This window comes from Alosa alosa, chromosome 12 (assembly GCF_017589495.1).
Source record: "Alosa alosa isolate M-15738 ecotype Scorff River chromosome 12, AALO_Geno_1.1, whole genome shotgun sequence".
Taxonomy (NCBI): domain Eukaryota; kingdom Metazoa; phylum Chordata; class Actinopteri; order Clupeiformes; family Clupeidae; genus Alosa; species Alosa alosa.
In genome coordinates, this window is record NC_063200.1 from 8119612 (window position 1) to 8129611 (window position 10000).

The window sequence follows — 10000 nt, forward strand, 5'->3', positions numbered from 1 at the left end:
ACCAGAGGCAGAAGAGAGGGCTCCATTTGTCAGCAGAACTGAAGACTGTGAGCCTCCTCAACACTACCTTTGTGAGGTGCAAAAATGAACTTGCAGCAGATTTTCTGTGGCTTGTGTGTGTGTGTGTGTGTGTGTGTGCGCGTGTGTATGTGCTGTCCTTGGAGGAGGTCTGGGAGCTGAGGGTCTGTCCAGAGTTAGTGGATCTGTGGGGGTGCTTGCTCTTTCTCACAATCCTCTGGCCTCCCCCGGAGTACCTCCCACGTAAACACCCGCGCAGCCCCCTCCTTCCCAGACAAGCCGAGGCCAATGGGGTGAGAGAGCCAGGCATGAAGAGAGGCCATCCAGGCAGAAGCCAGAGAGACACAGTCCTGTGGAAGTCCACAATCCTTACTGGCCATTACACACTGAGAGTGACTAGAGTGTGTCTCACAAGGCTAAGTCAGACAGACTCCTTCAAAATGTTATTAAGCATCAAGATGTACTGACTTTATTCTGGTCTGAGAGTGGTGCAGTGGTGCCAAGCATCAAAGACATCAGGTAGGTTTGTCGGACTGAAAAGCAAAGAAAAAGTGCCACTTTTTCTGAAAGACCTGTTTGAATTACACTGGGGTGAGGGTTATGGTCAAGCCTATTGGAAAGCCTGGTCTGTTTATGGCATTCAGTTGGGCTGTGAGTGGTTACTAGACACCCACTGCTAAGACTGTGTCTCATGCGATATTTAATTTTCAAAAAAAAAACGCTGTTATAAAACTGGCTGACACATTTTGATGAACCACCCTGTTCTGGCTCAGTTGAGCACACACTCCTTTGGCTTTTGTCTTGCGTTTCCCAGTTTTTTCCCCTCTCGCTCGCACACTGTCCCTCTTTTCATTTCTTTTTCTGCTGCTTTTGTTCTGTGTCCATCATCTCTCTTTCCTCTCTCAGTCTCATTTTGCTCTCTTCACTCTCGCTCTTGTTTCTTGCCCTCTATTTCTTTCTTCTCTTTCTCCTTCATTCCCTCTCTCTTCCTTTCTCTCCCTCTCTCTCTCTCTCTCTCTCTCCCTCCCTCTCTCTCCCTCTCTTTCTCTCTGGCTCTGTCTGTGCTGGGAGCTGTGGCTGCCTGCTATGACAGGAACGGCGGGTGAAAGCAAACAGGTACTGTGGAGCCAAACACTTACTCAGCCCCAGATTCCTGGGTGCGAACAGACTGCAGAGGCTCTCAAAGAACCGCGCAAACGAGCACAACGGACACTCAAACCCTCAGCGACTTACAGCCAAGTCCAGAACTGCTGAAGATAACAGATTTCAAAAGGCTTCTCATAGTTTGCTATGAGAAGAAATCAGACCAATCCAAATTCCTTTGTGTCTTCTGCAAATGTACGCTTTAAGCATGATGAAATATTCAACCCTGGCTGATAACTGTTTGGTAGAGATTTTAAGTCCAGCAGTTTCACATACTGTTGTCATGCAAGGAGAGATACCTGCAAGGAGTTTCTATGACAACAGGCTGAACATCCGGATAACTAGTGTTCTGTGATGGTTGGTTGTCTGGCTGTCTGTCTAGTCCACTGGCATTTAGAGGGAGCTCTGTTTATTTGCCAGATACAGTACAGAGCACTTTGAATCACCATCGTCAAAACAGTGTAACCGCTAGGGAAAAGACTGTGGTCTCAACTAGAAAGTCCCTGGGAGGCCATGGGCATAGATGAGCAGAGGCACGCAGCTTTCATTCTTAAAACCGCTCGGCTATCCACTGCTATATAGTTACAACTACCAAAATACTGTATTCCATTTTTGTGATTATTTGATGTAACCATTTCTTCTGAGAAAATGAATGTTATTTGTTTCTTGTCCCATATTACATTTTCTATGTTGTGTATAATAGACCATAAAACCATGAAAAAGAACAGCTACTTCATGTCTTGGTCCAGAGAAATCAGGTCAGTTGAGACTGATGGTTTGAATGTGTCCAAATTACATAATTAGGCGTGCAGCACCTCTGATGTCATTTAGGATATCCTGCCTCTGCTCCCAGCTCAGTCGTTAGAAAACCACTTTGTCACTCTCAACACATTTAGTGAGGGAATGCACAGTTCAGAGACAAGAACCAGAGAGAGAGAGAGAGAGACTGAAATGCTGTGTTGGTGACAATAATCTCTTAATTCATATTTGGCAGTTGAAGATGGTTTGTGGTAAGGAAAGCACTGTTTGGGGAGATATTGCCGGAAACAAACTAAGATCCTTTTTCTTACTTAGTATGTCATGTGTGTAATGTGTAATTGTTGAGCTAGACGTTTAACACTTCCACTCCTGTGCTCTGTTATGTGTCTTACATGCTGCAGCCCCACATTCTTTCTTCCTCTCTCTCTCTTTCACTCATCGCCCTCACATGCTAGACAGGTCATTTCCCCCTTGAGAATGAATGAGTGGGATGAAAACATCTCTTTCTATCTCTTTTTTTTATCACCTCACATTTATGTTGTACTCCATGAGTAAAGTCTTCCTATTCCATCCATGGAACTGTGTCCTCAGCCCTTACAGTCGGACTCAATCTATCCTTTTAAATTATCATTTTATGTATACAGTATATACCTGTACATTTGACTTAGATGTGTATTTTAATTTTCATTGTATAAAATACTATGGAAAAGTAATTAGTCATACAGTAGCTATGCAACAAACATGGTATAACATATTATCAACCATCTCAATAACTTGGTTCAACAAGCACCAGTAAACCAGAATTTGACTGTGGTGTTCTATAGATGAAAGCAAACTGTTGCTTCACACTAGGCCCCCCATATCATTAGCACAGCAGTCTGTTGGAAAATGCTTTTGTGGCAGAATTATCAGAAAGATGAAATGGCAATGAATCAACAGGAAGCTGTGGTCGTCCTGTTTTGAATGCACTGAACAGTGGATTATAATGATTGGAGCATGTGCAGAGTGCTGAATCGGGTCCTCTTTGAAGTTTGTTTTCTACTTAATATAATTTTTGATATAATGTGCCTTGATCACCTATTTCTTCCTTTGGAGAAACATCTTGTATGTTTTTTTGGTCAGATATTCAGACCTTAAAGCATATAGCAAAATCTTGATGAAAATGAAAGTTCTGTGTGATATTAGATAAATAGATAGATAGATAGATAGATAGATAGATAGATAGATAGATAGATAGATAGATACTTTATTGAGTGTTCTGATGGATGATTTTTATTCTTTACTATCCTTTTGTCCCAGAGAAGCCATTCTTTTTTCATAAGAAACAAACTCAATTATTGAATTAAATTAATTACTAGTTAGTGTTTGTATAGCGTTGGTGAAAAAACAGGTGTCTTTTGGTTTGACACTTGTATGATGCATTATAATTTATTACATAAAACATATGTCATAGAGGTTGCAGAAATTATTATTTTGGTGGTTCCAACAGATCCACTCTGGACAAATACAATTCAGAAGGGTACAATCAAAGGAAAATGTGCACACTAGTTAGACCAACTAAAAAGTAACCACATGTTGAAAAGCATTTTCTCTCAACATCTTCCACCACAGAGTGTTGTTTATTTGCATTTTACGACTTTAGAGTTCTGTAACTTAATTAGAAACTAGAAAATGCCCAGGATTAAGATGTATCTATTTTACTGCTCTGGAAAATCTCGCTGAGACGCCGAGCTGTGACTGGCCTTTGGCCTTGCGCTGCTCCCAACTTCTGCTCCGTGCCTCTCTCGTGCCATCACACGCCAAAGCCATTGGAGGTGCAGGGTGTTTGGAATTGCGCTCCCTTTCTCTCAGCTACCTCTCCCTGGTTCGGCCCCACTCCCTCCGAACTGAACATCCACTCTAACAAAACTAAAAATTCATTTAGTCTGACCCAAATCAGAGGGTGTCTGAGCCACGGCCTTATTACACACTGTGCTTAACTTGTGTTGTGGAGGAGGATGGGGTATCATTATCTTTCTGCTACCCACCCTGCCATAAAAACTAGTGGTGCGACATCTCCACATCGCAGTAGTGCCGTTCAGCTCTGCTCCCTTCTCTCCCTCTCTTTCTCCCTTCCTCCTCTCTCCTCCTCTCTCCCTCTCTCTCTCTCTCTCTCTCTCTCTCTCTCACACACACACACACTCACTCACTCTTTTTCTTTCCCTTCCCACTGCGAGTCAGACGAGCGACCCTCCCGGAGCGGTGAGGCTGCCTGCCTGCGAGTGGAGCGCTGGGGAGAGCCGCTCAGACACTTGTCCTTTCTCTTGCGCCAGCCCCGTGTGGATATTTACCCGTGCTGCTCCGGCTTCTGTGAATGAGTGGGGGAGCGTGACAGCGGCGAGCTGTGAATGGACAGGCAGCTTTGTCTTAGTCTGAAGGGGGAGATGTGATGAGAGAGCACTGTGACTGAACAACACTTCTTAGTCTGAGGGATTTACACCAAAACAAAAGAAAAAGAGAGAAACATACCTGAAGAAAAGAGGAGGTGGGTGGAGATTCTTTCTAAATGGATTTTACCTGATGATAGAAAGGACACCATTGTGTGCGTATACATATGTACTGTGTGTAGGTACGTATAATGTGTATGTAAGTGTACTGTGCGTATGCTCCTGTAGCGCTGTAAGTTTTGGGATCAGTGTATTTTTGCGCAGTAGAGTACATGTGCATTCGAGTGCATGCTGAAAGTGCTTTTGTTTCGTTTTAGTAGTGATTGAGTGGAGAGGCTCAGGGCCGCTCAGGTGCAGTGACAGAAGCTCCATCTGTGGACAAGGTAATTTCATGACTCATGTAATTATTTGGGTCTTACTGTAGACGCCGTCTGTAGAAAATTATGGTGCCAAGAACTAGATGGTCATAGAATTTGTTTTGAACACAAGCCCCTCAGAGGCACCATGTTTTTCAGCCACAAGTTCTAACAGTTTGTTCTACTTTACCTTCTGTACTATTGTTACCATAATTCCGAAAATCATTAAAAGAGAGAAATCCGTTGTGAATCAATCCAAATGTCCCCATCGGTTGCCAGTTGACGATATGTCAATAAAAACAAACGCCTACTTTCGTAGCCACAAATGGCCCTTGGTTCAACATAAAATATTTTTTTTTTAAAATGGAAGATACCTTAGTACATGGAAAAAAAACAACAAAGCCATAAATAGAGTAATTGGAATTATTTTGACATGGTGCGAGGAAGGTAGTTATCAGGGATGAAAGCACGTATAAATTACTGTTTGCGTAACCTCCAACTCTTGTGGTGTTGTTCACACACTTACGAATTACAGGGATTAGGTGTTATATTACTTCTTATTTGTCGTCTCCATATATGTTGATCATTTCTAACAGTGATAGACTACTGAAGAGGATTAAAGGTAGAAGGCCTGAATTCATTTTAAAAATGTGGGGGAGAATAAGTCTTTCTTTGGTTCTTTTAAATGTTTTATATGTTCTTTGAATTTTGTTTAATTGTTTGTCTGAATTCATTCACACTTCTTTTGTGATATTGAAAGAGAACAGGGATTATTTTTGTGAAATTGTTCAAGGTGAAGAGGGCTTTAGATGAGCAGACAGTAAAAGAAGAGTGGCAGTTTTATGAGGACAAACCTCAAGCCTGGGATTCAAGAGCCTGCCCTCACACTTGCTCACTGACACGGAATTACTGTGCACTTCTCTAAGAAACTGTAGTCTTTTGAAGAACAGTACACAATAACAGATATGTCCCAATGCCAAGGACATGTTCCTCTAATACTGCCTCTATGTCACCTCAATACTCACTCTCACTGTCAACTTATACTTTTAATGTAATCATCACACATAATTATCACATTCTATCCACTAAAACTGACCCAACTGCTCACTAGACAGGTGGACTTGTAAACCACCTAGAGAAGAAAAATAGCAAAACTCGGTGTGAGTTGCGCCATGCAGTCTGCCCTCGAGTGGCTTGGGGAGCGGATGGGTTAAACCCGAGAGCTCCAGGGCTCCCCGAGGAAAGAGCTTTAGAGCAGGCCAGCCAGGTCCCACAGGACCCGCTCACTTACAACAAGATTTAGCCAATTTACCAGCGACTGGTGCAGCGCGGCCAGCCCCCACACTCCCAGTGCTTCTCAATCAGTCAGCAATGACGGGAAGATGTAGGCCTCACACTCATGGTTGGCTTTCGATTGCAATTAAAACAACTCACAAGACACTTTATTGTCTTTCGTAACATAGTTTTTCATATGTCACCCCCCAGTTACCATGGTGAATACAATTAGTCACTCTGAATTCATATTAAGTTCAGTGGCAAAAAAAAAATGATACAGATGTATTGTGTTGCCTTTATAATTCATATTATTCTAATAACTTATTATAGATGTAATTATGTTTCTGGTTTACTTTTACGGTCAAACTCCAAATTGAATGTATCGTAAAATATTGAATCATTTAATTTAATCTCTGACAGTCTAATTTTCAAAAGTAGCAGACTAAGAGTGGTATATGGCAATTCATATCAATGTGCTGCCAAGCAGGAGACAATCTAGGGACATTGTCACTATTTCCCATGTGCCATACCAAGGGCAAGGCTATGGGAGTGCCAATGCCGGAGCCAGAAGACTAGGCTTGAGTTCCCCCATAATGTTAGGGACTGGGTGGTTAGCAAGCAGGTGACAGTGGAGAGTGCGCTAGTAGTGGGCACAGGATGGAGATGGCATGACAGTGTGGGGGGTGGAGAGGCAGAGAGCAGCACAAAGGGACCTGGCTCTGCCTCGGCTGCCCACCTCTAGCATTCCTCCTCTCATTTCTCTCTGTGCAGCTTCTTCAAATGAGGGCCAACAGGGCTGCAGTTCATGTGATAATAGGATTTTTTGTCGGCATAAACCAACGATACGAAGCCTAGATGGAACTTATACTGAAGTGTTGCTGTGGGAATTAGATAAGATAGGCCAAAGAATCAGAATTGCTCTACCAGTGAATGAAATTGAAGGACATTCTTTAAGGGACTGTAGTTATCTCAGAGACCACATTTAATAAACCACAGTGCTATTATATGGTGTTAGAGGAATAAGTTCAAAGGTCTCAAAAACAAACAAAAAAACAGGTGTCAGAAACCATCCCTCTCTTTTCCACTCCAAGTTGTGGATATTCGACACATGTTTTTACATATATGTTGTTCTGGTTGGGGGGATTCAGACGTATGAATCCATTTGTACAAGCTGAAAGGGCACCAGTGTTGTGCCCTTGACACTGAGCACAGGAGCAGCAGGGGAAGCAGCAGCAGAAAGGGTTAAAGCTCCAAGGCTGGGATGGGGTGGTGATTCTCCAAGTCCTTGTGGTGGGAAAGTGGTGCCCTGCTCCCCTCCCTGTCTATGTGGCATATCCTCTCCATAGAGTAATTAGGAGGAGGTGCATCCCTCCAGCGCCCGTGTCACAGCTCCACAGGGCAGGGAGCAGCGGGGGCAGCACGTGTTCCCAGGGTGGGTGGGAGAGCTCAGGAACCCCCCGACCCCCGACCCAGCCCTTCCCACCCCCGGTCCATCCACATCACCCCAACCCCCCACTGGCCCCTTATCCAGCACTGTTGTTTTTAGCACTGAACGCCTGTTTGACTTGGCTGGATTTTCCAGGGAGGGGGTGGCCAAAATGTGTTTCTTTTTTCGCTTTTTTCGCACAACCTGTCAGGGAACTTGTGGGGACATCACATCACCCTGCCCTCTCCCTGCCCACTCTCCCCCCTCCTCTCTCTCTATCTCTGTCCAAATCTTCAGTGTGACACATGTCCTGTGAGGGCATCTCAAAACTAGTCCATCTTTTCCCTGCTTGTCAGCTCTGATTGACATCCACAGATACAGGCACAGCTATGTATTAGAAAACAGTGAGAACTAGCTCTGTTTCAGGAGGAAAGTGAAAAGACACAGAATATTTTGACAGGATAAAATATACTCCCTAGTGTATACACAGGGCTTATTACTACAAATAAGAACACTATCCTTATGGTTTGTATGACCTTACAACTTTTCTGCATTTAACAATACTTTGTCCTTCACCCCAGAGGGAAACTTTTCAGATGAACATTTATCTTATATTCATACTGCAGGTATGCTAGCTGTATCTTTGTGTGCAACATACTCACATTCTTTGTCAACAGGCATGTTTTCTGTACAGTACTATATGTCTAAACGGCAATTATAGCAACTGTTCCCTAGCAACAGTGTAGAAGACATTAACCAGTTGATTGGTTACCACCGAGCTCAATATTATGCTGAAATGCAGGATGAGCATGTTAAAAATACATTTTTTTACAGTAACACAGCAGTGAGGAGTTATAATAATGCAAGGGGGCTAATTTACTTTGGCGTTGGTGAGAGTGCTATGGCCCATTTGAATCCAGTCAACAACTCTGCGGTGGTTAGGCATATGAAAGCAACCATCCAAGTGCCTGCAGTGACCGCCAAGAGCCAGCAGCTAAGATTAAGCTCTATTCATAGACGTGAATGAGAGACAGCGTTGCCAAAAACAATTTTACAACTCACTCCAAACAGTCTATGGAAATCAACAGGTATAACCCAAGGCCACTCCGATGATTTAAAATGCAAAATAAATAAATATTTGGATATAAAAAGCTGATAAATGTATTCAGTGAGGAAAATGTGAGAGTGTGAATAGTGAAGTATTTCTCTCAGGAGTATGCGCTAAAGAGTTGTAGAAAGATGTTCCACACGTTGGGAGGAAAGTCTGAAACGTGTCCCCATATTGCAAGTCACCAGAGTGCGGAAAGTAGAACCTGACCCGTTTTACCTTCCTGTATTGTTTCTGCCGCTTCCGAACATCACAGATAAGTGTGTCTGTGTGCGTGGCTGTCAGTTTTTTTTTTTTTCGTTTGGTTTTACAAGACATAGCTTAAAGATAATACTTTCCTCTTCTCTTTATCTGAGAACCTCAAGACTTCAAAGGCTGTTTGTTATCAGTTCTTCACCCATGAGTGGAAACTACGCTTAAGATTAATGTGGTCCCATCAGCAGGGTCAGTTGTGTCTGATAAACATGATGAGTCCAAGAGATTTGCTGCCATTGCACCTTTGTGTGTGTGGCTTTTGAGTGCTCCTTGCTCTGATGTTTTGTTTCCTCTTAAAAGGGACATGTGCATCATCAGCAGAGCAAGCTGTTGTATGCATCTGAATTGAAACCCGACGGCATCAGACCGTGTGGGCATTCAAAGCTTTCTCAAAATGAAGTGCCCTTTTGTGTGAGTAATAACATTACTTTTCTTTCTCGTCTTCCCTGTGTTGTTGCCTCTTTTTTTTTGCCCCAGATATCTATCGGCTGATGATGGCGTACAGAGAAGAGGACCTAATTGGGATCCCGTTCCCCAACCACAGCAGCGACGTGCTCTGCAGTTTGAACGAGCAGCGGCGCGAAGGTCTCCTGTGCGACGTGGTCCTGATCGTGCAAGATCAGGAGTACCACACGCACCGCTCCGTGCTGGCCGCCTGTAGCCAGTACTTCAAGAAGCTCTTCACCGTGGCAACGGACACCAGCGAGTCGCACGCCGTGTACCAGATTGACTTTGTGGGGCCGGAGTCCCTGACGGCCATCCTAGAGTTCGCCTACACCTCAACCCTCACGGTCACTGCCAGCAACGTGAAGCAGATCCTAAATGCCGCACAGATGCTGGAGATTCCCTGCATCATCAATGTTTGCCTAGAGATCATGGATGGAGGCGGGGGAGAGGAAGGCGGAGGTGGCGAGGGTGGAGGAGGAGGAGGAGGGGACCACGGCTATGAGGAGGAGGAGGAGGAGGATGAGGACGACGAAGAGGAGGAGGACGATATGGAGGATGATGCGGAGGAGTCCAGGGAAGAGGAACCTGAAGAGCCCGAGGATGACACCAGTGAGAAGTCCACCCAGGCGTCCGAGCATCAGGAGGCAGGCGCCCTGGAGCAGGGAGAGACGGCCGAGCGCGGGGAGAGCCCGCCGTGCAGCTCCAAGCAGGAGCAAAGCCACAGCCGGCCCGAGAGGAGGTGTCAGGAGGAGAGCCCGGACAAGGGCCGCGATCCAGACGGCCTGGA

The 10000-nt window shown here is 44.5% G+C and overlaps 1 protein-coding gene across 4 annotated transcripts in view; it reads left to right on the forward strand.

The window, feature by feature from the left end:
- The window catches only part of LOC125304157 (zinc finger and BTB domain-containing protein 7C), an 18295-nt gene that overhangs the window by 6377 nt on the left and 1918 nt on the right, over positions 1-10000 (forward strand). For 2 of the 4 annotated variants that reach the window (XM_048258220.1, XM_048258221.1), the window contains exons 2-3: positions 4141-4444; positions 9244-10000. The exon at positions 9244-10000 is cut by the window's right edge and continues 582 nt beyond it. In XM_048258220.1, the coding sequence (XP_048114177.1) occupies positions 9258-10000 (743 nt within the window). In that variant the 5' untranslated portion in view covers positions 4141-4444; positions 9244-9257. Of the gene's footprint in view, positions 1-4140; positions 4445-4585; positions 4730-9243 lie in introns of those variants that run through there. The other 2 variants (XM_048258219.1, XM_048258218.1) reach the window with 2 other exon arrangements.